The 25,522-nt window shown below is 30.3% G+C and overlaps 5 protein-coding genes across 8 annotated transcripts; 4 read left to right on the top strand and 1 right to left on the bottom strand.

Moving 5' to 3' along the window:
- The first annotated feature begins 631 nt into the window (after nt 1-631).
- Nucleotides 632-25,344, top strand: LOC143424877 (uncharacterized). The gene is made up of 23 exons (XM_076897235.1): nt 632-841; nt 2,105-2,151; nt 14,191-14,397; nt 14,483-14,624; nt 14,703-15,034; nt 15,234-15,569; nt 15,649-15,940; nt 16,007-16,242; nt 16,330-16,349; nt 16,480-16,519; nt 16,636-16,654; nt 19,296-19,395; nt 19,560-19,635; nt 19,731-19,763; nt 19,813-19,912; nt 19,966-19,986; nt 20,029-20,107; nt 20,216-22,197; nt 22,363-22,511; nt 22,681-23,034; nt 23,194-23,349; nt 23,459-23,907; nt 24,032-25,344. The coding sequence occupies exons 1-23, from the start codon at nt 742-744 to the stop codon at nt 25,326-25,328; spliced, it is 6,567 nt and encodes a 2,188-aa protein (XP_076753350.1). The 5' UTR covers nt 632-741; the 3' UTR covers nt 25,329-25,344.
- On the top strand, nt 2,663-6,865 carry Su(z)12 (Polycomb protein Su(z)12). Its single transcript, XM_076896903.1, has 7 exons — nt 2,663-2,864; nt 2,982-3,052; nt 3,152-3,344; nt 3,469-3,834; nt 3,909-4,297; nt 4,486-4,739; nt 4,819-6,865. Exons 1-7 carry the CDS (start codon nt 2,711-2,713, stop codon nt 5,543-5,545), a joined length of 2,154 nt encoding a protein of 717 aa, XP_076753018.1. The 5' UTR covers nt 2,663-2,710; the 3' UTR covers nt 5,546-6,865.
- On the bottom strand, nt 7,552-10,225 carry LOC143424723 (methyltransferase-like protein 22). 4 transcript variants are annotated; one of them, XM_076896984.1, is made up of 6 exons: nt 10,202-10,225; nt 8,745-8,890; nt 8,529-8,660; nt 8,253-8,438; nt 7,998-8,165; nt 7,552-7,925 (listed from the first exon to the last, which is right to left on the bottom strand). In XM_076896984.1, the coding sequence occupies exons 2-6, from the start codon at nt 8,809-8,811 to the stop codon at nt 7,639-7,641; spliced, it is 840 nt and encodes a 279-aa protein (XP_076753099.1). In that variant the 5' UTR covers nt 8,812-8,890; nt 10,202-10,225; the 3' UTR covers nt 7,552-7,638. The 4 variants fall into 4 exon arrangements, with proteins under 4 accessions (XP_076753099.1, XP_076753097.1, XP_076753098.1 ...); XM_076896982.1 differs by lacking the exon at nt 10,202-10,225 and adding an exon at nt 9,087-9,247; XM_076896983.1 differs by lacking the exon at nt 10,202-10,225 and adding an exon at nt 8,980-9,018.
- Pdi (protein disulfide isomerase) lies at nt 10,491-13,837 on the top strand. The gene is made up of 8 exons (XM_076896936.1): nt 10,491-10,684; nt 11,272-11,603; nt 11,707-11,844; nt 11,923-12,153; nt 12,242-12,613; nt 12,705-12,833; nt 12,910-12,996; nt 13,069-13,837. Exons 1-8 carry the CDS (start codon nt 10,537-10,539, stop codon nt 13,117-13,119), a joined length of 1,488 nt encoding a protein of 495 aa, XP_076753051.1. The 5' UTR covers nt 10,491-10,536; the 3' UTR covers nt 13,120-13,837.
- On the top strand, nt 16,587-19,103 carry LOC143424683 (dynein axonemal intermediate chain 2). The gene is made up of 10 exons (XM_076896918.1): nt 16,587-16,850; nt 16,918-17,079; nt 17,147-17,399; nt 17,469-17,722; nt 17,783-17,942; nt 18,018-18,210; nt 18,293-18,428; nt 18,503-18,649; nt 18,747-18,950; nt 19,049-19,103. Exons 1-10 carry the CDS (start codon nt 16,662-16,664, stop codon nt 19,091-19,093), a joined length of 1,743 nt encoding a protein of 580 aa, XP_076753033.1. The 5' UTR covers nt 16,587-16,661; the 3' UTR covers nt 19,094-19,103.
- Nucleotides 25,345-25,522: the final 178 nt, after the last annotated feature.

Raw genomic sequence — 25,522 nt, 5'->3', positions numbered from 1 at the left:
CTTGCTTTGCTCATTCGTACAATCTAGTTCTAACAGATTCTGCACACACATTGATACTTGTTCTTATTTATAGTAAAATATTTGATGTTTGACCAACCTTATAAAAATTACTAGCGAAAAATATGAAACTAGTTCCCCGCTTGATGTTAGTAGCGTCTAATATTTCCATTAAAAGGTACAGAACTTAAATATATTTATAAAATAAGTGATTAGTTTACTTATATTAATGGTTATACGTTACACATTCCTCGATGTTTCTATCGTCTTATGAAAATCTCCAGTATTCTCTTCTCTTAAAGATAATCATTTCTCTTTGTACCTAATTATAGAGTAAGGTATATATATGAAATTTTTAAATATCAAATTTTTTTCAACATTTCTTACAGGTACAGAAGAAATAGATCGCGCGTGCAATCGTCTCTTGGCATGCATTAGAGAGTATGATGTTAATATTATATTATGGAGATACGAGTATATAAAAGGGAAAATATTTGCTCGTGCGTTATTCAATGCTTCTTTTAAATCGTACGAACGATACGCGTGTGATAAATAATTTAGAATTTGTGTGATATGTAACTGTTGATAAATGATTGGTCGGTGTTAGTTACGCGTAATGTTATAAGAGTGCGCTTTAGTTGCAGGCCAAGCGCCGCAGGTTTCGCGCGGGGCGGGTGTTGTCATTGTATTTTCACGTGACGAAAGTGAGTTTTCGTAGGATATTCGGCAGCGAATCGCGTGGAAATGCCGCCGAAAAAGCGGGAGAAAGAAGTGGACGGACAAAAAGGTCCCCGAATGGATCAAATACAAGCAGACCATGAGTTATTCCTACAGGCCTTCGAAAGTAAGAGTTTCCAGATATCATTTTTTCGTTTCCATCTATATTCTTGCGATAGCGAAATTAAGTAATACTTAGTATCGTAATGATTGAACGGTCAACGGGTATAAACCATACTTTGTGGCACAAAGTATTATTGACTATTTCTTTCGTGCCTTTTGGCAGCATTTGACGTGTCGAGCTCGGAAACGCCGGTCTTAAGTTTCCAGATTCACAGGTTATCAAGATTTCAGTGCGTAAAGCTAAGCATTTTTAGTGTATTTTTCAGGTTAGAATGACGCCATATTGGCTTCTATCCATAATCTGATTGGTTTCTACAAGTTTAAAGCGCCCTCTTCCACGCATCCAGTTATTAAACATTCAAAAGATTTCTATGTTACCGGCCACCTGGCGGCGCCCAGTTTATCTAGCCTAACAAATATCTAGTTTTCACCCATTGTGGACGAATGGATTCTGAATAGGAGGCAATATGGAGTCCTTCTAACCTGTTAAATGCATTGAGAACTTTTTATTTTATATATTCATAGCTCATGAATTTGTAGATTTCTGAACTTAAGGCTTACTAAGCATTTTTCGATTTAGTCTGTTGGAACTTTAAGATAACGCAAAAGAAATTCAACAATGCTCTATGCTGCAAAGTAAAATCTAACTCTAAGAATGTACATACACTTCGTTCCCTCCTTTACTTAAATTTGCAATCACCTGTTATTTTGCTGCGTTCAAATGATCATCATCATGAGTTATTATTATATTGAGGAAATTAATGCAACACTAACATTTAAATTACTTTCAAAATCATATTACAAAATTTAATATAATTTGTAAATTAATGATAATGTAATGTGATATACTTCGTAAATATTTTCTCATAAAATTTCTACATCAGTTTACTAGAATGATATGTTTATTTCAAATATCAAAAAATTTAGAATTGGTTTGTTTATTTCATGCAACAATGGAATCAGAAAGATTTAACCTGCTTTAAGCGTAACAAGATAGACATGCAGGCGTCTTGTATTAATACAAGAATAATCTATTCATCATATTCCATTGATTGCTAGAAGAATCATGTTTTGTAGTATCATATTTGCCTTTTTAAACTTTCACACAAACCATTTCACTTTTGAGAGAAATATCATCTTCTGTGCCACCTAGTGGATCTGAACTAAACTACACTTCTCTTTACATGTATTTGCAACTATTTAAATTAAAAATTAAAGTTATGTTTTTATTCCTCATTTATTGATAGGTTTATGAATTATGTTTCAGAGCCAACTCAGATTTATCGATTCCTGCGCACAAGAAACCAAATTTCAGTGAGTAACAATAAAATAAATTACAATCTATATTTTATATCTTATTTTAATTATTAATTATTTATAGTTTAATTTCTCTCCTCACACAAAGTGTTAACTGAATATTTTAATATTTAATAAAGTTAAAAAGAATACAAAAAAGTATATGTTAGAATGAAAGCGAGAAAGTAAATATTTGTAGACAAATAAAAGGGATGAAAGTGCATTTGGTATAATTTTTTTTATACCAATGATTGTGTGAACTTTTCGTGGATTGTAATAAAAAAAATTATTGCCTACAGTAGAGTGCTTGTGAACATTTCTGTGTTCTAATCAAAATTGTAGAAGCATTTTAAAAACTTTTTGTATTTCCTTTTAATTACTGACAACGGTAGGTATACAAGTTTATTATCTTTTAAACACATAAACTAATATATAGCTTAATTAAAAGTAATAAATTAAGTCTTATGTATTGGATTTTCATCATAGTTTTATTTACATACATATCAATAAAAATATGTTTGTGTAAAGCGTTTTATGTAATTTTTAGCCAATATTTCTATATAGAAATTTAACTTACATGAGGCAACGTATGTCCAGAAGCCATAAATCTCGACGGGGATTTAAAATTGATATGATATTAGAAAAATTAATGTTGAAAAATAGTCAAGAAGAAAATCCAGGTGTTCGCGGATATATGACTCTTACTTTTCTAGGTTTTTACGATAAAAAAGGTAATCATATACACTAAAATATTCTTTATTTAAAATTTTATTATTAGAGGGATACTAAAATGTAAGTTAAGATTGCTGGATATAATTCTATTTTATGATGATAATAATGTTATTTAGTTGAAGCACCTCAAGATCCTGTAAAAGTGGAAACATTATTATTGAAAATATGTCATAAGAAACGAAAAGATGTGAGTTCACCAATTATGCAGGCAAGTATGATTTTTTGGGATTATATAGTTAGCTGATTTGTAATTGCTGCTGAATAAATAAACTGTTCTTCATTTCAGGTTTCCGTTGGTACAAGTGAAGTTCCAATTAATCCTTGTGAAAATCAACCACCTCCGAAAGCACCTACTATCTCTATACCTAATGAATCTTTCAGTTTAAATAACGGTCATGTAGCAAAAACTTATATGCTTTTACTTAGAGTATATTGTACGTCCAATACTGGCTGCCTTATGCATAACTGTGATTTAGATGGTAAACATTTATATCAAGTGTTTCTACACAGAGTAGTGTAGTATCTCCATATTTTCAATTGCTTTTTAACCAAATTGTGCTCGTCATTATGACAGTATATATATGTACATATATTTTCTTTTAGAACCAGCTCAAAAGCGTCGTAAATCCTCCACGGGTTCAATCAAAACCGGAGGAGAGGAAATAAAGTTATATGGTTCTGAACTTATAGTGTACGATAAACATAATCGATGTTTGTTGACTGACGGCGATTATGAGTTAGGTTTACAAGAAGTACAAACCAATATTCGATCCAGCCCAAAGAAGCATAGTTCTTGGGAGTCTGTACCTGACATCAAAGAATGTGGTCCCTTCGAGGTATTCAGTAAGGGACCAACATTAAAATTTAGGCTTAATTGGACAACCGAACCAAGTAATGGTTTAGTTGATAGACCAACTCCAATACATCCAATACCAAGTGGTGATAATAAAGAAAATCGATCAGGAAATAGTAAGTTATTTTTATGGTTTTTGTTCTTTTAGACACGTTTATAAAGAATAATATATTTTGTAAAATGTTTTCAGCTGGTCTAGAACGTTCTTCCACAAATAATAATAATAACAACAACAATAATAATAATAGTACTAGTAATAATAATAATAATAATAGTAATAATAATAATAGTAATAATAATAGTAATAATAATAATAATAGTAATAACAACAACAATAATACTACACTGCCGACACCTAGTCCTCTTCATTCTTCAAGAATAACAACCATTGAAAAGATGGATGCTACTATAAATACACAACAAATAGTTTATCAGTTCCTGTATAATAATAACAGCCGTCAACAAACAGAAGCTTGTGAAGATTTACATTGCCCTTGGTGTTCATTAGACTGTGGAAAACTCTATTCACTTTTAAAACATTTAAAACTATGTCATTCACGATTTACATTTACATATGTGGTAAGTAGTTATTTTATAATAATAGGATGTAGTGTTAATAATATACAAATGCAATTCTACCACTTCGACTTAGTTTTATTAGAGGAATCAATTTATATACATTTGAGCTTTAAATTGTGCTGCATTTTGTATATATGTCACTGTTTTATAACGGAATATTATAAGATTAATTATGTCTATTTTAATAGCCAATTCCACAAGGTGCTCGAATAGATGTAGCAATAAATGAATGCTATGACGGTTCGTATGCTGGTAGCCCTCATGAATTAATTTCACAACCATCTAGTGTAGCATTTTCAAGAACAGGGCCAACAAGGCGTACAAGTGTAACAAATATTTTAGTATGTCGTCCAAAAAGAACTAAGCCAAGTCTTTCTGAATTTTTGGAGCTCGATGAAAATGAATTTGAAAGCCAAAGACCTTACATTACAGGGCATAATAGGTACATTTATTTAATTATTATTGTTATTTAACGTTATTTGCAAAGTAGTAAAATGTATGATGTACGAAAATTTTTGCAGGCTGTATCATCACACTGTTACATGCTTGCCTATATATCCAAAAGAAATGGATATTGACTCTGAGGGAGAAAATGATCCAAAGTGGTTACAAACGAAAACAATGATGATGATCGATGACTTTACAGACGTGAACGAGGGAGAAAAAGAACTAATGAAAATGTGGAATTTACATGTAATGAAATACGGCTATGTAGGAGACTGCCAAATACCACTGGCTTGCCAAATGTTTTTAGAAACTAAAGGAAAGGAATTGCTCATGAAAAATTTGTATCGCAATTTCGTTTTACATATGTGTAGTCTATTCGATTTCGGTCTAATCAGTCCTGTGGTATTATATCAGACAATTCAAAAATTGCAAGAGATCATGAAAGAGGGAGGTGAAGATAGTGATATCCGGAAAGTTTTACAAAAATCTCACGAGGCTCAAGTTGATAAATGGCTTAGCTCAGGTTGTCACGCAACCAGGGGGGTATGGGCTCTTCGAGAACATGGGTCCCTAGCAGGGTGGGGTGAGGGAGGGTATTCGATTTCAAGGGGGAAGACGTCACTTCGAGCGAGAGGTGTATTTGGAGTTGAAGGAGTTGACGTCACTATGGGAGAAGGTGTATTCGGTAGCGAGATAGGGGAAGTCACGCGTGGAAGGGGGGTACTTACTGGTGAAGGGTATGATGTCACACGGGGAAGGGGAGTACTTGCAAGCGAGGGGGTTTCCTGTGGGGGAGGGTGAAAGTGAAGGGACTGCAGAAAAAGGGGATATTCGGATGCATGGGGGGATGAAGTCACTATATGGGAGGAGGTATTCGAAAGGTGACGTAATCAAATAGGAACAGATGGTTTATTTTGAATATAGGAAACTGAAGACTTTATTCTTTAATTCTTTCCGAGTTATTCCGACTTTAAAGGAAAGTTAAGAAATAGCATATATAATTTTTTTATTAATAAAGTGAATTCGAATATGAATGTGATACTGATATAAATACAAAATGAATGCAAATCATTTCTGAGCAATTCTCCTAATTTCCTATTTATTTTAAATCGATTTTATTGTATAATCAAATTCATAATTGGAGATATAAAAGTCTCGGAAAGAGTTAAAAATTTTAAATATCCATTTTTTCTTGGTCTAGTCAACGATGTGTTTCATATTTCGAATTTGCTAATGAAAATCTTTTAGTGATGTGTAAAAATTGTATTGTCTCATATACTTATGCTTTGCATAACTTGCAAAACGTAATACTTCAATAATAGCACTGAGAAAAAGAAAGGTTGAAATCATCAAACATAATATGTTAAACTTGCTGCATATAACTACTCTTTGTGAAGCAAATCAAGGTCATTGGATAAATCTTGTACATTCATGGACTAGAGATGATATTCTTTTACATGATATCACAGCAGTTGTACCTCCTGTGTAACGTTAATTTATACTGTAATCTTATAGATTAACGGATAAATTTAATAATGTCTGAAGTTTAATACGAAAAAACTAGTACATAATCTCTTGAATGATGGGACCTTGATACAATTACTTCGAATATTTCTTGTAAACTCAATTAAATAAACTGAGGCTGTAAATTATAAGTTTTCCCCCCAAAATAAGGAATAAATTGTTATAAAAGAAGTGCCTTTATGAAGCGATAGAATCTGAATACGAGGGTGATTGTCGCCAAGTATGTGACTTTGGCATTGAGTACTCGTACTCGTTTAAAATGCGTTGAATGTTTGTACGTTTTTTTTTTTTTTTTATTTAGCAAAGTTATTTACTGATTGTCGTTCTCCCACATAAACTTACAGATAAAATTTAGTATCTTACAATGAATTTATTCTATGTGTAATATACACGAACTTGACTGCCGATAATCGTTCGAAGAAATGTATACATTCCCGTACATAGTACGTGACACGTTTCTTTACAATCTTAATTTTCTAACAATTATTGATTTCTAGGAAATCTATTCTCTTCGAACGATTTTTTGATCACTGTCCATTAATATTACTTACGCTAGGTTGTAAATAAAAAGATACAATAAACATAGAAGCATTACAATTTAAAGTGTTCATTACTTTTACTCGAAATTATACAAATTAGTTTTTGTTATTTTTTTTATGCTAATATACAGAATATATTTTATTAGTAACTATTCCAGCCTGAATAGTAGCTCTTTTTTCGATTTATTGTAGCATATGTGTACATATATATACATAAATATATACACGAAACACATGTATATGTACAAGTTAATTTGTAAATATAAATTGATTTACAAGTAGTAACATATGATTCAAAATGATTACAAATAATAATGATAAATTGATCTTAAATGTTATTTAGGAAGAGTACATCTTTTTACTATGAAATGATAAATTAATATACTTCGTCTACAATTCAAAGAAGATAAATAAAGATACCAAAATTTTACTTTACTCTTTTATCATTGTTATTGTAAACTTCACATGTGACTAAGATCTCCAAAAAATTTATTTACGATTTTAAAATTTATACTAGATTTCATCTTATCAATTACATGTATAAGCAATTTATTCACATAATGGTCTTTAAATTTTCGCTAATATTTACAAATATCTTCTTAATGTTAATATATGAAAAGTTAAGGAAAGAAAGATGAGAGTTCAATGAGAGAGATAATTATGTTTTTTCGATAGTTTATAAAAATGTACTAGTATTAATTGAATAACATTACTTACTTAAATTTGAGTATGAAAGGTGTATAAAAATGTGTTTTTTACTTTCAGATACATATCAGAGCCTTGACTCTCATAGTTTTTCCTCTTCAAACCTTTTCATATGTTAAAATTATTTTATTTACTTAATCCATTTTCTATTTTCATTAGAATCATTTGTTTTACTCTATTGTAGCTGAAATATCGTGGGAAATCTAACTTAATGTATTCAATATGCCAATTAAGTTGTTTTCTTTCAATACATGCTAAAAATTCTTCATACATTGGAGCAGTAGTATCCATATTGGCTGTAGTAAAAACATATCTTTTTTCAAGAGCTATGTAAACAGTTTTTGGTGTTTTTGAATTTAAAAGTTTTGCCAATGTTTGAACGAATCCCTCTGTTATAGTTTCGTCATAAATCACTATTAAAATAGAGAGTTATCAACCAATAGTTCATTATTTTTATTCCAAAGATGTAACTATTTGTAACTCACCATCAGCAGCTAGAATCACATTTGCTTGATTTATTCTTTTTGCATAAGATACATGCCACTCTGTGTCTAAAAAATTTAACTCCTTGACTTCAATTTTACATTTAATGTATTCTAAGTTCCGTTCAAAATTTCTATGTATTAATTGTAAGATTCCTTTGACGTCAATATCTAGAAAGTAAAACAAGTACATATTCATTTAAATACATGCAATGGACAATGTTTAATGCAATAGTATAAAACTGTAAATTTTGCCACCTGTGCAGATTACTTCCTTTGCTAAAAAACTAGCTACTATGCTAGTTAAACCAACTCCGGCACCTAACTCTAGGATTATTTTATCTCTGAACAAATCAGGATTGGATAAAATATAGTCGGCTAGCAATAAGGCACCTCGCCATACTTGTAATCCAACATTTTGTAATTCTGTCAATACATGGTGTTCTAGAAATACCAATATACATAATACTTTTATACTAAGCGATAGGTTTTTCTTACATTCTTTTATAAGTCTTATACATTATGAATTAATACCTATTAACAATCGTCCTTCTTGTTGCCTATCTATATCTATGTCATCATCATTATCACGAATTAGGATATTATCAGGATGTTCTGGTTTGATCATATAGGATGGATACTTAAAAACGAAGGTTGATATCACATCTAAAAGTGTGTAATATTTAAACATGTTATCGCACTATTAGATAACAAAGATGGAGTACAAAATTTAAGAAACAATATACTTACTGCCATTTTTACACTTTACATACAAATTGTGTTTTTCTGTAAATATTTCTGATGTTACTCTGTACATTGTTGTACTCGTTGAAGAAAATGATTTCAATTGCCTGTTGTAAATCGCTGCATCTTCTCTCCTTTATTACCTTTTATTTCTAAATTAAATAAATGTTTCATGTAAATAATATTATTGAAACGGAAAGTGAAATTAATTTCTTTTGTATCTAATATTGTTAACGTGTACCTACTATGTACTTGTCATTAAAATATTTACAAATATTTACTATAATATGTGCATGATATTAAGGAACATTGCATGCTACTAAATTCGATTATGATTTTGTAATATACCTGTTTAATTGACTCTTGTCATTACGTGTTAATAAAAAAATTTATACATAATGCAATATTTCGAAATATATACTTGCACACGGCTAAACTACGACTTATTCGTTCCATTTAGTCGAATTTAGTTATATTTTAACTACACTTATGTAATGTACTATTAATATTTTAGCAATACTTTTGATTTTGGACAAATTTTAACGTATAGTGGGTTATAATTATAACATGTAGGGCATTATAAAACATCTTATATATGATAAAAAGTGTATTAGATATTTGACATAAGAGCTTGAATATACAAAAGCCACATGAAAAAAAATGTAGTCCTATGTATACATATATAATTTCATTTTACGAGGACAATATATCGTTTAACATATCTCATACATTCTATGTATACGTGTGAAAATTTAGTTGCATGAAAATTGTCGTAAACGTCTTTATTTTCCTTTTATTTTAATATTTTTTTACAGCATACAGGAAATATGCATAATTGCACCAAAATTCCGTTCTCCCTCCCATCTTTCTCAGCTTCTGGCTCTCTTTCATACATTATATAATTAATACAAGTAGTACATATTTTAATTATGATTGAATATTGCAATTAAAACAATTAGAAAGACTGAGACTTTAATTACTCAAATTGAATTCATGCAAATCAATGACGTAATAGATAGACCTGTAAAAAGAAAACAACTAATTGATAAAAACGTATTCTCTTGAAGTATAAAATTTAAATATACCAATTATACATACACACATATATATTATATTAATTTATTTAAAAATTTTACAGAAACAATGCAGAAAAATATTTTATTAGAAATGAATAACCATATATTACTCTATAACAAAATATCGTTTATTAAGAATATTATTATATTACATATTTTTGTATTACATACACTATCTTTTTTTTTCTTTTTTATGTTACATACATATATAGTAATCACACGTAGACGTACACATAATTTGAATCAAAAATCTTGGGGGACTGAAACACACATCGAAATATGTAATATGAAATTCTTTATCTCTTACACGAAACGATAAAACTCTATCGATGAAAAATAAAATAATATTCTAACCCTTGTATAGTAATCTTACGTTTAACGTCCTACCAGATTCTTGAATATGGCGTTGGCCAATCAGCGGCTCCCACGGTGAATGCGATGCCACGCATTAATCGCGATCTGCCGACAGTATAGCTCACTGCATCCTTGTGTTTGATCACTTTCTTCGTATTCCTCAACGGACGGTGCTGGTGGTGTTCTCCGACGGATTTGCCATCGCAACCGCTCCTAGCGTGCTTAATCTCAACGCACTGATTGTAGTACAGTCGCGAACGTGCTTTTTGGTATTGTAACGGTAGAATTTGGTATTGTAACTGTTTCCCGTTCAGCTGAACCTTTATACGGTGCCGTAGCGTTGCTTGTTAGAAAATAACATTGTCGAAATGAAGTTTTTCATGCTAATATTTGCGGCAATTTGTTCCCTCGCCTTCACGCTTGGGAGTACCGAGGTCGAGGATTCGGTTCTGGTGCTCACTAAAGATAATATCGAAGAAACTATAAAGAATAATGATTACGTGCTAATCGAATTTTGTAAGTAACCTTTCGTTTCTTTCTGAATAGATACTAATTAATCGGATGGAAATCATATCGGAATCTTTGATCCCTTCACTTTTCTGTATACGTATCTAAGATATGACCAGAGGCTGATCCAGATGCTTGGACTTTACACGTCACCATTTAGATGCCGGCTTCTAAGATTATTCACACTTGTTGACATTGTTTTTTTTTTCTTTTTTTCTTTAATGTTTGATAGTATGCGATTGAAGTGGTTTTACTTAGAATAACCGTAAAACTTTAGAAACGTAAAATATTTTCATTTATTTCATGCTACATGTGTCTAGAATATTTCACTTACAATTGTTTAAGAAAATAACGTGTCTGCAAATAAAGGAGAAATGCGAATTAAAATAAATTACATGAATTAGGTATATTTGTAATTAACATTCCTTTTTGTTTGATTAATTTTTGTGTTGTTTTCAACACGTTATCATATATTTAGGAATTTAGTGTATTATAATTTTTTGGTATGCGATTTACTCTGGAAAATAATAGAGACACGTAATAGATATATTGTATTTTAATTGTTTTAATAATTTTTTACGTCGCTTAATATTTAGATGCACCATGGTGTGGACATTGTAAAGCTTTAGCTCCTGAATATGCTAAAGCAGCAAAGAAATTGGAAGAAAGCGGTTCTACTGTAAAACTAGCTAAAATCGACGCAACTGTTGAAACAGAATTGGCTGAACAACACGGAGTTCGCGCGTATCCTACACTCAAATTTTATCGCAAAGGATCTGCTATTGCATATAGCGGTGGTCGCCAAGCAGATGATATAATAAATTGGATAACAAAAAAAGCTGGCCCAGTTGCAAAACATTTGCTAACAGTTGAAGAAGCGAAATCTTTCATAGAAGCACAAAATGTTGTAATTGTTGGATTCTTTAAGGTATTACTGAACTCTTTGTGTCTTATTTAAATGAGTTTATATGAGATTTTTATTGTACCAGAATTTGAATATGTACACATATTTTTTAAATTATGTTGATTAGGATATGGAATCAGATGACGCAAAAGTATTTTTAGAAGTTGCTAATGCTGTTGATGATCATATGTTTGCTATGAGCGACAAAGATGAAGTTTTCAGCGAATATGGAGTGAAAGATGGAAAAATTGTTTTATTTAAAAAGGTATACAATTCTCTATTTGTTTAGTCTTTTTATTAATACTTTAATGGTATAATGTACTTCATCTAATATTTGTTTCAGTTCGATGAAGGCAAGAGTGAATTTAACGATGAGCTTAATGTCAAAAATTTGCAAAACTTTATCTTTATACAATCGTTACCTTTAGTTGTTGACTTTAATCAAGACACTGCACAAAAGATATTCAAGGGTGGTATTAACAGTCACCTTCTTGTTTTCCTTAGCAAAGAGGCTGGTGATTTTGATGAATATGTAGAGAAGATTAAAGAACCAGCAAAGAAATTCCGTGGGGAGGTATATATAAACATAAATAACATAATCTGACGCAATATGATATCTTCCAATCGCTGTAATGATATTAACATTTTCAAATGTTATGTAGGTTTTGTTTGTAACAATTAATGCTGATGAAGATGATCATAGTCGCATATTAAATTATTTCGGTATGAAGAAGACTGATCTACCTGCTATGCGTATTATAAAACTCGAACAAGATATGGCTAAATACAAACCAGAGAATCCAGAATTAACCAGTGAAACTGTTTTGGAGTTTGTAACTGCGTTTGTTGAGGGCAAATTGAAAAGGCATTTCCTTACACAAGATTTACCCGAAGACTGGGACAAAAATCCAGTGAAAGCCCTTGTTGGTACTAACTTCCATGAAGTTGCATATGATAAAACGAAGAATGTTTTAGTTGAATTTTATGCTCCATGGTGTGGACATTGCAAGCAGCTGGCTCCTATTTATGAAGCAGTATGTTCCTTTCATAATATAAGATATTCGCCCTTTTAATTTATATAATTGTCTCGTGAGAATTTTTAAACATAATGCGATGCATTTTTAGCTTGGCGAAAAATACAAAGATAAAGAAGAGTTAGTTATAGCAAAGATGGATGCTAGTGCAAATGAATTAGAAGATGTGAAAATTATTAATTACCCCACAATTATTCTTTACAAAAAAAATACTAATGAAGTAAGGAGTTTAAATTTTTTCTAAAACCGTGTAATGTTAATGATAAAAACTTATTCTAAATTAAATAAACTTTTAGGCTGTAGAATTTAATGGTGAAAGAACACTTGAAGAACTTTCCAAGTTCATCGATTCTGATGGTGCTTATGGTCAAGCTATGGAAGAAGTGCGTAAAAGCTTCTAATTGGCATTAATTATATTAATTATAATAAGGCGAAACTAATATTTGTTTTTGCAGGCTCAAGAAGAAGACGAAGACGATGATGTGCCAAGAAAGGATGAATTATAAGATGAATTATAAACTATGTATCGTCACAAAGGAAGAAATTAATAATTTCTAATAATTACTGTTTATATATAAACTTTGTAATTCTGCTTAAAAGATATTAATTTATAGAAAACTTATTAATTATTCATTTCTATTTTAGGACTTTTAAGCTTGAGTTTTGATGGATCATATAATATATCATATTGTATAATTATTTTTTAAGAACAGTATTTGCAGTTTTACAATAGGGTTTGTTTATATACATATATATACGTGTATATGCGTATATATATGTATATGTATATAGTCACATATACGTACAATTGGCAGAATTTAACTATATACAATGTGTGCTCCATTTGACTGATTATCTGATATGTGATAAATTGCACATAAAGATAAAGCAATTAATTTGATATACGTTAGAGTTAAAACATGTTTTGCATGAATGTCTGATAGGAAAATGACCTGTTCATTGGAACAGTTCATGAGGGCAAATTGCGCCATTCATACCGTTCTTATCTTATTCTTTTTTTTATTCGTGTGATTTTGCCCCCTGAGAACTAATGTTTAGATACAATACCTTTATCTTGTGATGTTGGTGTATGAAGGTGTAAACTTGTGAAAAATCATTAAGCTAAGATTATCCGAAAATCGTAAATCGCATTTTATTTTTATAAAAAAACTTTGATTTTTATTAAATATATATATGCACTCGTACAACAAATTATTAAAGAAATTTCTTATAGTTCTATTAAAATATACGGTTGATACGTACATTTCCGTTTATGGCATTTAGATACTGTAATAGTTTTATGAAAATGTAATTTAGAAACAATTTTAATGTTTTACTGAGTCTAATTAAGTAACAAATTTTATAAAAGGAATTATATATTATTAATATATAATATATACATATGTTTATCTCATTTCTTTAAATAAATCTAATAAATCTATGTTATACTTAGAAGGTATTATAGTCCATAAGAAATACAGTTAACACTTTGAGTATTACATGTTGTTTATGAGATTATGTACTTATATGTTGTTTATGAGATTATTATTTACCAAATTTCATTTTTCTTTTGTTAGGAACAGCAAGAACCGATCGTAAAAATGGAAAACACGTTTAATCTCTTAAAGCTGATTAACTTCTTACATCAGACCTTAATATTTACACAAGAAGTAAAAACCGTAATAGAATCAGATTGTGATGAAGCAACGTATTGTTTAAAACCATGGTCTACACAAACTAGTTCTCAACGGGAAATTAATCAAGATGTTTGCACTTGTCTCAAAGTAAGGACATTTATAATTGAAAGTCTTCCAATTGTTTTGTATATTTTATAATAATAAAGTTAAGATCATTTTTTTCGTACGAAAGCCCGAAATTGAAATTGAAGAAATCGCCGTAGGCATCAGTAAAACATTAACACAGACGCAGCAGTTACGAGAAAAAGTAGCTCTGAATCTGAAAGAACAAAATATGAAATGTTTAAATACGTATAAATATTTTAAGGGGACTGGTAAATATTTGGAAAACGGACATTCATTTTTTTTTCATTAAAGTCATTATTTAAAAAACAGTACATTTCCAATTTTAGATAGCAAAAGGGAGAAAAATATAAGAAATGTAAATGAGAATAGTGAGAATGTTAGTTCACGACATGATTTTGATAACAAAATAACAAAACCAAGTATGCAAGAAACAAATATTGCTAAAGAATCCCAAAATAAAATAGCACAAAAAGGTGCACATATGATACAAAATAAGAAAACAAAAAATGATGATAGAAAATCAACTATACAGCCAAGAAAGCTAACAGAGAACAAGAATTTTCTTGCAATAAACAAAAAAAATATAAAAGATATAGTTAAACAACGTGCAAGCATTAACTCTAAATTGGAACATAAGTCTAGTAGTATTGCAACAGAGGTAACAACTTTATGAAATATGCATTAATTAGAAATTTTATACAAATTTATACATGATAAAATATAAATATAATGATTCTTTTATATACAAATGGTGTCTATATAAAATTATTACAGCTATTGAAAATGTTTCTACAAATTTGTTTTATGCCTCATTGATTACCTAAACATTAACAATTTATATAATTTTGTCTGTACAGTTAAAGTCTAATAAATTTAGCGAGAAACATTCAGCATCATCAACAAGTGAATTGAAGAATTTAATACAAAAAGTATCTAGCAAACCTAGTACATTTTCAAGTGAGCATAGTACAAAATGTCCATTACACAGTAATATAATTTCGCAATCTATAAATGAACAGAATTCAATGACTACGACTGTAGTAGACAGCTTTAATGTGACTGATATTCCAGAAGAAATAATTAAACCCCTAAAAGTTTACCACAGATATTTAAATATTGAATTCTCAGAAAAATTGTATAATGAAAAACGGCAAAAAGCATTTTACAAATTTCTAGTAGAACTAAATAAAACAGTAAGTATGAAATCTAAGACAGTGACATTGTATATGAGTACTAATGACTGTATACGAATATGCATGATGTGTGTTGCAGGACAACATTGTACAAAAACTGGTACATAAAGATTACATTATAACTCCACTATTTGAATTTATATCTTTATATCAAACTATTATCTCTGGAAACTTAGAACTTTCTAATTTAATGGATATTAAAAAAATATACACAGAATTAAGTTCTGCATGGAAAATGCATGAAATTAAGGAGTTTAATCCCATAAACGTTTTCAACAATGATGTTTGGAGGACACCATATGTTTCTCCTAATACAATGGAATACATATCAAATGGAATTTGGAATTTGTCTTGCATTAAAAATATTAAAGGTGCAATTACATTCTTTTCTATTACAGTTAATAATATATTTCATTCTGTGTCATCTCATTTTTCAGAAATGTCAAAATTATATTGTATACGATACACAAATAGAAACCAATTATTATCATTTTTTGATATATTGCAACAACTGCAACATACAAAATATTATGAAGATTTAATCAATATTATTGCACAAGAACTACTACCCAATATGAGAATTTTTTTTAATCCTACACAATTGGAATATACAAAAATATATAAGATGTTTTCTATTCTTCATCAAGGTTTAAATCCAAAAATTCCAGTTTTAGTAAGAACTGATAAATAAAGATTTTATATAATAACAAACTTTCTATCAATACAAGCAGTGATATATTTATTATTTATGTTACTATAGCAACTAGATAAGAGATATCAGTACGTATGCTAATTCTTGAAGGATGTAGAACTTATACTTCAAACATGCTGTACATATTTTGATTATATTATCTGAAAACATGATTCTTAGTATTAATTAAACAAATATAAATAATTAACTTTTGAATAGTAATGGTAACTATTATATCGATTTCACGAAAGTTATTAATGTTTTATATTAATAATTCTTACAAAATACTTATGTAATTGAAGTTCAAGTTTAATTAAAAACTAATTTAATATTTAATTTTATAAGCTATTAAACACTGATTTCCACATTATATAGTATATAAGAATAAAAACTTGTAAGACATGAAAAATATTAATGTGCAATACACTTATACAAAAAAACGATTGCAATTTGGAAGACAGTGTAACTTTGTGAATTGCCAAAAAGTAGAAGTCGATATAAAACCACATATAGGATACTCGAACAATTATATTCATATAGATCCTGTAACTCAGGGAACTCAATGTAGCAAGATATATTCTGTTCATAAGGTATAAAATCATATCCAAAATGTAATATGTATGAGCATATAGATTTAGTTATTATTAATATTTTCAGGTAAATACAAATACTGCAACATTTAAAGATAATGGTATGTACCATTCTGAGGGTGGCTGGCCAAAAGATTTAAATGCAAAAGACACCGAACAAACAGTGCGATATAAACGCAAAATAGAAAAAGATGAATTGTATATTCACACAATGCTGCAATTGTTACCTGTAATTATATTTTTGGTTCGTTTCTTTCTGTTATTTTAATATTTGACTATAAAGTTTATATTTTTAGCCAATGGAACAGTATATATTGCAAAATAATGCTTGTAATATCTACGAACAATATTTTAGTTACATGGAACCGATTTCTTTGGTACAACGAGCACATTCGCGTACAGTCAATGTATATCGTGATATTTTACCAACAAAAAGACAAATAACACATCTTTCTTGGTCACCAGACCAAGGAAATCGTTTCGCAGCTAGTTATTGTAATACTGAAAAAGTCATAAATGATAGTTCTGAATCATATATTTGGGAAGTAGGTAAGTTGTATAAAAGATGTACAAGATACTTGAGGAAATTGGATACATTTTCATGTTTTGAATTTATAGAAAATCCAAATACACCTTGCATAATCCTGAAACCGTTCTGTCCAATTTTAACACTGGAATATAATCCTAAGGATAGTAATATACTGGTTAGTGGATTAATGACTGGTCAAGTAGCTTGTTGGGATATCAGAAAAGGATCAGAACCAATTGAAACAAGTTTAGTGGAATTTAGTCACAAAGATTTCTGCAATAAGGTGTTGTGGATAAATTCTAAAACTGGCACAGAATTTTTTAGTGCCTCTAAAGATGGACAGGTATAATTAAGAAAAAAATAAAAGTAAAACGTACAGAGCATATTGCTATTATAATTGCAGATAATGTGGTGGGATATCAGAAAATTACAAACACCCACTGAAACATTAGTAATGGATTTATGTAAACCTGATGATCAAAATATTGATAATGCAACTGGAATTTCAGCATTACAATTTGAATCATCTATGGGTACACGTTTCATGTGTGGTCTTGAAAATGGTAAATAAGAATTTTAAGTCGTTTAAGTACTATCATTTGTATGTATAATCTATATATAAACATATATATACTCAGGCATAGTCATATCAGGAAATCGTAAAGGTAAAACTCCAAGTGAAAAGCTTGCAACGAGGTTTAAAACACAATATGGATCTGTAATTAGTTTGGAAAGGAATCCAACATTTGTTAAAAATTTTTTGACTATTGGTGATTGGACAGCAAGAATATGGTCCGAGGATTGCAAAGAATCTTGCATTGCTTGGACACCGTAAATATATTTCAGATGTAATTTAAATATACAGAAAATTGAAAATAATATTAAAATTTCATTCCAATTATACATGCTTCAGTGGTCACAGGGATTTCTTAATGGGTGGAGCATGGAGCGTAACACGATTTTCAGTATTTTTCTTAATAAAAATGGATGGAACATTGGATGTATGGGACTTGTTGATTCAACAAGATTCGCCAGTTCTTAGTGTAAAAGTATGTTTATTCAGCATTGTACAGTTATGTATATATTCTTCCTAGTTTATAGATCTTTGTGATACACATATCAGGTTTGTGATGAAGTATTAACATATATAAAACCACATGAACAAGGACAATTAGCTGCTGTTGCTAATAAGAAGGGAACAACATTTTTACTTGAATTTTCAGAAGCCTTAACTACAAATAAAAAGAATGATAAACTATTGTTCACAGCAGTAAGTTTTATTAATATTAACGGTTGCATCAATGTGTATCAATATAATGAGATAAAAATTACTATTAGATTAATTTATGTTATTGAAATTATAATAGTTTCTTGATAGAGAAACGCGTAGGGAAAAAGTAATAGAAGCTAAAAACAGAGAGCAAAGATTAAAAATGAAATCTGTTCGAAATACTAACATTGATATTGAATATTCAAAAGTTGATGAGAAAGACTCAAAATGTCTCAATTTAAATGTGAACGATCAAGTATTAATGCATTGTGAAGAGGAATATGAAAATGCTATTCAAGATGTAAGTCTATGTTATTAAAATTGATACAATTTAATATATATACATGTTAAAAGTTAATTTTTTCATTTAATACAGAGATTTATTATATTTCACACTAGGAACTACAAAAAGAAGAAGCAAAAAATAATGAAATAATAGAGTAATGAATGATAAATAAGTAATTGAAGAAATATAATAAATGAAAACAATTACTTATATATATATATATGGATTTTATAAATCATTCTCAAATGTTAAATTATTTTTGTTTATATCATTCACACGCACACACACACACTTACGGAAAAAATTACAATTTTACGGTAAATATATTTTATAAATGTATTTTGTTATTAATATATACAGTACATATAATTACGTATATAGAATTGACGACTACTATGATATATCATATGTATGAAAATAAAAATTTTAATTCCATTGTATTGATTAATCAATGCTTGCAGTAGTAGCATAAATTGAATTTCATATGCATTTTCCGCTAAATTGTAACACCTGTCGGGACACGATTGTTGAGGCTAACGTATTTTTTTCAACTGTTTTCAGTAAATAATTTGATCATTTAAACTTCATCTTTGATACGTACATAAATGTTATGATAATTATCAGAAGAACTAACTTAATTTTAATGGTAGTATATATAGTTACGTCGATGTATGAGAACTGTAATAACTATATAAATACTGTAACGAGCTACTATTGTAATTAAACGATGAACGTTACCACTAATATATTTATAATGGTAACGAATTCAAAGTTTAAATGATGTACCATTAATAGAGAAGAATGAGTGCAATGTTATCAATTCATCAAGTAAAAAAATCTTGAGGACATTACATGAAGAGATACATAACCTTTAAAGAATTTTTATAATAGCCAAACATTTAAAGGGAACAAAATGATTATGTCATATTACTGCACAATTTATTCAACAGTAAAAAACACTACTTTCGAAAATGTAGGTACGTTACATTTGCTTTGCTATACATTTTTATTTCATATAATACAATTGTAGTAAACGAACTTATTATAAAATGTAATAAAACATGAACTATATTATTTACAAATCTTTTTTAAGTATCTTCTCTTTCATTAGTGGAAGAAAACATGTTTGTATTCACTAGAAAGAAATTCAATAATCGCATTAACAAAAGGAAGTAAATGAATACAGTAAATATTATATAAATATATTTAAAAATGTATGTATGGAAAACTTTAATCTTTACAAAGTTATAATTGATTTTACGATACCATCAAGGATAAAGAAGACAAATTGGGATATTAACGAAGAAAACAAGGAAAAATCAAAATATGAATCAACGACCACATACAAGTAAAAGTACTTCTAAAACTAATTTCCAAGACAATAATAGTGATCATTATTCCGACAATTCAGCTTATGTTAATACCGCGATTATTAAAAATGATACAAGAAAGCGTTTACCAATGTTCAATACTGAGAACGTAAAATTATTAGGTAAATCTAGTACAGGTCCAACGGATTCGTCCGAATTTGCAAGATCGATGAACGTTGTCGTTGACATTCATAGAGAATACGAAGAAGAGAAATTTCTTAATACCAGCATCGAGCAAAGCGAAAATTCTTCAGACAAGAAACATATGAATGAGCCTGAGAATTTCAAATTATTTACGAAAGCGAATACAATCCGCGACAGAAGAGTCGAAAGATCGAAAAATAGTTCAGTCAAGCATCGTATTCTTCAAAGAGAAGACGATGATATAAAGGTTGTAGGCTCATCGGATCTAATAGAGGAATTTAACGAACCTCTCATGAATAAAAGAGACAAGAACAAGATTGAAATGGTGAACAATAATAATCGAACTAAAAAGAAGAGCAATAGAAAACAATGGGCTGCGCCACAAGATCAAACAGAAGAATTGAAGAGACCAATGAGAAAACGATGGTCGAAAGACACCACGGTAATTCGTTTACCGGAGATGGGGAACAATACTTGGATGGCTGTATCGTCAGAAAGCGCAACTCCCATTATTCAGAATATGGAACAACCATTATCAGCGACACGTTCAGCGTTCGCCATTGACAATGCGGCTTTTGATTTGGAAAATGAAGAAATTCTCAGGATCGAGACCGATCACAATCGAGAAGGCACCAAAATCGAAATGAAAGAGATCGTTAATGAATTGGAACGGATGGAGTTTTCTGCGTATGATAGTCAAAGCTCTCGAGGTTCGTCGAGCAGAGAAAATGAAATTTTCAAAGAAACAGCGATTATAATCGAAGACTTAAACGAGTCTATGAATTTGAACGATCCAAGTTCTGAGAATGAAAATCGGAATTCAATGTTAAGTAGTAAACGATTTGGCGATGCAGCAAAAAGCAGAGCCAGCCGAAAGTCGACTAGCAGGAAGAAAGAAAGTTCCACTGTACAAGATGAACAGAACATTTCTCATAATTCAAATGGTTCCCAAAGCTTAGAAGAAATCACCACGCAGTCGGATGACCATTCCTTCGAAGATACATCGGCGAAGGATGATCGGTTTTTAATAAGTAAGGAGAATAAAAGGGACCACAGAAAGCAGTCCATAAAGAACCAAAAACATTCCAAACAACGATCATTATCAGTATCCATTACTGAGGATGAGGATCTCGGTAAAGATCATTCGAAATATTCTGGTCAACGTACTATAACTACTTCTGAAAATGACGATTTTGACGAAAGTTGTTCCGAGAGAGAAATTTATAATAATTCTAAATTGAAAGGGTCCAATGTAAAGAAAAAGAAATCGAAATATACAGGGCATCAATTTCAGATACAACAGAAGGAGAACAAGAGGAAGAAACTTCGTAGAAATGTTTCCAGTTTTGCCGTGCGTACACCGAGCGCCAATGTCGAAGAGGATCCTAAAAGGAGAAAGGGGAGGAAGAGGAAGAACGATGTGAAGTATATTTCTGTAACAATCCATAGAACAGATATGCTGGAAATTGATTACGTGACAAAGCATCCTATGGTTAAGGTTCACATGGTGAATGCTGAAAATGGGAAGTATTTGAAAAACGATACGGGCACGTATCTGCAGCCTGTAATAACAGGGAAATTTGATTTCAAAGAGAACAAATCTATAGCACCTGTGTGGGAAGAAGAACTTGTTTTTGAATGTAACTTTAATGAACTTTTAAAGACTGATAAAGAACAAATTGTGATCCTTTTTGAGATTGTTGATCTTCTGAGCTTTGCTGAAGCAAGCTTCAACTATGATAAGTTTGGCAAGTTCTATGTATTTGTATTTAATAGTTTAATTATCCTTATTAGTTTAATTGTTCTAACATTTTTTTTACTTTCTTTTTGAGAAAGAAAAAAATGTTAGATATTTCAGCTAAGAAGGATATTATATGCACATATTTAATGTAATATCTAACTATGTAATATAGGTAATGAAAGTTGTTGGCACAAAGTTGCATGGGCCTTTCTGAAACCAGTAGGAAGGAATAATGTGCTGCACATTAATAAAAAGATCAGATTACAGTTGTATAAGCCTAGAAAGAATTCACAAAAGTTTGAAAGATTTCATGCATGTGAAGTAAGTATCTACGAGTAAAATATACATATTTTTGTAGATTAAAGTGAACCTTTAAGGAAAAAAATATTCAGAGATTTTACTAGGAGGAATATCTCTATCTGCGAAATATTATATGATATAGCTATTCATATGAAATATCTAAAAATGAAAGTTTTCAAATATTTATTAGGTATACACATGGTGGAAATCAAATGTTTGGGAAAAATATCCCAGCAGCTTATTCGTCACTATAACGGCCATTGATCCACCAAAGTTAGAACCTGTTTTCTATCGGCAATTATCGTTGCACGATTTGTCCAACACACGTAACGAATCGCAAAAGACATCCACTCGTACTTCGGATTCGATAAATTTACCAAAGTGGACAAGATTAGCTGCGCAGTCTTGTAAAATACCGAACGAAATTTTTTTCGAAACGGATACTAGCGAGAACGGATGCTTTTACGTTGCTTTTAGCAATGATGGCAAATATTTAGCCTGCAGTTTTTCTGAAGAACATGATTATCCGATTGTCATTTATGAGGTGAATCATATTAAATTAGTCAACCTTTATTTGCATGTAAAATGTTGGAAAGATTGTGTGATATAAAATTTTATTTCAAAAGAGTAAGAACTTCTTAACACTTAACATACTGATACTTAATTTTGTATTGAATGTTAAAAATGTTCTTATTGCTATTAGGTTGAAACGAAAAAAACCCACGTACGGTTTTCTGGACACAAAACCTTCATATACTCTCTCAACTGGTCCAATAACGATAATTATTTGCTTTCTGTCTCATCGGATCAAACTGCTCGCATTTGGGATGTCCAAAATAAAATCGTACAACACGTAGATGTAAGCAAGTAAACTATGTAATTTAATTTTACTTACTAATTGTAATTTTATTCAATTATATAATCTCGCAATGTTAATCGCGATTAAACATCATCACATTTTTCAATAGATGATGCCACATCCATCGTACGTATATTGCGGTAAATTTGATCCTGAAAATCCTTCAATAGTTGCGACTGGATGTTACGATCGGATGACGCGGATCTGGATACAGGATAAAAAGTCTAAAAATCGTGATCTTAGCCAAGAGTTGGAAGGTCACGAGGGTTATATAAATTCTATGTATTTTCAGAAGAACAGTAATTTGTTAACAGCAGACAGTGTTGGGATAATAATAATATGGGTTCTAAAAAAGAGTCGAAAAGTACCATCCAGAAAGGAATGGCACATATCGCGGAAGATAAAGGTCAGAGAAATCGATGGTATAATAATTAATACAATTATTTTACACCCTTTGGAGTCTAGACTTCTCGTTCACTCAAGGAATAACGGGTTAAGAATGTTGGACCTTGCATCTGGAGTAGTGTTGCAAAAATATAATGAATTGAACAACCAGAGGTATTTTTTTTTGGAGAGTGATTATTAATTTGAAATAATTGCAATTACATGTACTGTATATATATACATTTAACTATTATTAGTAGCAATTTAAAAAAATATTGTTTGAAAATATTTGTTGTAGAATACAATCAACAGCTTGTATTTCACCCTGTGGCAGTCTGGTTCTTTGCGGTGGCGAAGATTCGTCTTTAAACGTATGGAGTTTAGAAACTGGAAGTCTTCTCGCAAAATACACGTTTCACCGAAATTATCGAGCGGTGACCTGTGTTGATTATCATCCGTATGATCACGTTTTAGCTTTCTCGACTTTTGGTAGTCCCGCACCAGTGAAAATTTTAAAGTTCAACAAGGATGCCACGGGCGAAGGTGTAGGATTGAAAATGATAACGGAGATTGAAAATACAGTAAATAGTGGAGATATTTCGATGAGATTTTTAACAACCCCTGGAACACCTGAAAGCGATAAAGTTCGATTAACTAATAAAAGGGAAACTATCGAAGAGACTTCGAAAGAAAGAGGCTTGGAACTTAGTCGACGTTATGATTCTAGTCTTTCTAAATCCTTTACTAGTGTTCTTTCAGAGAAAGATAGGTACAACTATGCGAAAATAAAACTCCAACGACTGAACGAAACTGGGCAAACGTTAAAAACCCGCAGCGCAAATCGTTTGTACAATATTATCGAAAAAATCGATAGAATACTGTCAAATACGTCAAGATCGTCAGGCGATATTGAATCTGGAAGGAATTTTACTGTCCTGCAAGAATCAAGTAAGAGTAAAGTCTTAACGAGTTTGAGTGAAAATGTAGAAAAACAGGAAAAGAAAATGAGGAAGGATAAATCCGCTGTTTTGGACGTCGAGGACCAACCACACTCTTATTTCGAGTCAAGTACGTCGAGTAGCGATAAACGGAAAGTTGCAGAATTTTACGGGCTTCAGGATTTTAAAAGTCACGATTGGAATACCAAGAGAAGATCAAAAAGTGCGAAGGAAATGAGAAATAGTAACATATCTAAGGACGATACGTTAAAGACTTTTTCTGACAGTGCCACAAGTTATCACAAAATTAAAGTATATGATGAGATTGCACAAACTTTATTGCAAGAAAATGTTGAGTCAAATCTCATTATTGAAATGAAAAAAAATGCTCAGAAATCAACAACTTATAAAAATGATCGTCTTAACAGTGAAGATTCAAATTCATCCGGTAGCACTGGGACATATATCATAGAGAAAGATAGTACGAAAAATAGTGGTAAAAATTTGATAAAAGTATTGGGAAACGATGCAGAAAATGATTCGAATGTTGCAAAATATTTCGAAAGCGACAGTTCAGTACTTAGCAACGCGACTTTTACCGTTGAAAATGAGATTCCTATACCAAAACCTAGAAAAAAGAAAGTGAACATAATCTAAAATAAAATCTTTTAAATCATTATTTAACTCACAGTGTTCGTTTTACACGCTTAATATATAATATTCAAGATATAAATTTATAATGTATAAAGCGTATTATATTTATTACTTTAATATTTATTGTATACACGAAGTTAGCTGAGCGGTTGATCATAGGTACCCTCGAGAATTTTCTACATTGTCGAAGAATAATT

This window comes from Xylocopa sonorina, chromosome 6, assembly GCF_050948175.1.
Source record: "Xylocopa sonorina isolate GNS202 chromosome 6, iyXylSono1_principal, whole genome shotgun sequence".
NCBI lineage: Eukaryota > Metazoa > Arthropoda > Insecta > Hymenoptera > Apidae > Xylocopa > Xylocopa sonorina.
Note: the sequence above shows the minus strand (reverse complement) of the source record. Positions and strands in the feature narration are given on the sequence as shown.

Excerpts from the sequence above, each read along its gene's own strand:
- LOC143424877 (XM_076897235.1), top strand. The coding sequence starts at position 742 with ATGCCGCCGAAAAAGCGGGAGAAAGAAGTGGACGGACAAAAAGGTCCC. Across the intron at positions 14,625-14,702 it reads TAAATATTTTAAGGGGACTG|ATAGCAAAAGGGAGAAAAAT; the intron begins GTAAATATTTGG and ends TTCCAATTTTAG. Across the intron at positions 15,570-15,648 it reads TAGTAGAACTAAATAAAACA|GACAACATTGTACAAAAACT; the intron begins GTAAGTATGAAA and ends TGTGTGTTGCAG.
- LOC143424723 (XM_076896984.1), bottom strand. The coding sequence starts at position 8,811 with ATGTACAGAGTAACATCAGAAATATTTACAGAAAAACACAATTTGTAT. Across the intron at positions 8,661-8,744 it reads TGTAAAGTGTAAAAATGGCA|ATGTGATATCAACCTTCGTT; the intron begins GTAAGTATATTG and ends ACACACTTTTAG. Across the intron at positions 7,926-7,997 it reads TGTGATTCTAGCTGCTGATG|TGATTTATGACGAAACTATA; the intron begins GTGAGTTACAAA and ends CTATTTTAATAG.
- Pdi (XM_076896936.1), top strand. The coding sequence starts at position 10,537 with ATGAAGTTTTTCATGCTAATATTTGCGGCAATTTGTTCCCTCGCCTTC. Across the intron at positions 11,604-11,706 it reads TAATTGTTGGATTCTTTAAG|GATATGGAATCAGATGACGC; the intron begins GTATTACTGAAC and ends TATGTTGATTAG. Across the intron at positions 11,845-11,922 it reads AAATTGTTTTATTTAAAAAG|TTCGATGAAGGCAAGAGTGA; the intron begins GTATACAATTCT and ends TATTTGTTTCAG.
- LOC143424683 (XM_076896918.1), top strand. The coding sequence starts at position 16,662 with ATGAAAAATATTAATGTGCAATACACTTATACAAAAAAACGATTGCAA. Across the intron at positions 17,400-17,468 it reads ATCATATATTTGGGAAGTAG|AAAATCCAAATACACCTTGC; the intron begins GTAAGTTGTATA and ends TTGAATTTATAG. Across the intron at positions 18,650-18,746 it reads ATAAACTATTGTTCACAGCA|TTTCTTGATAGAGAAACGCG; the intron begins GTAAGTTTTATT and ends AAATTATAATAG.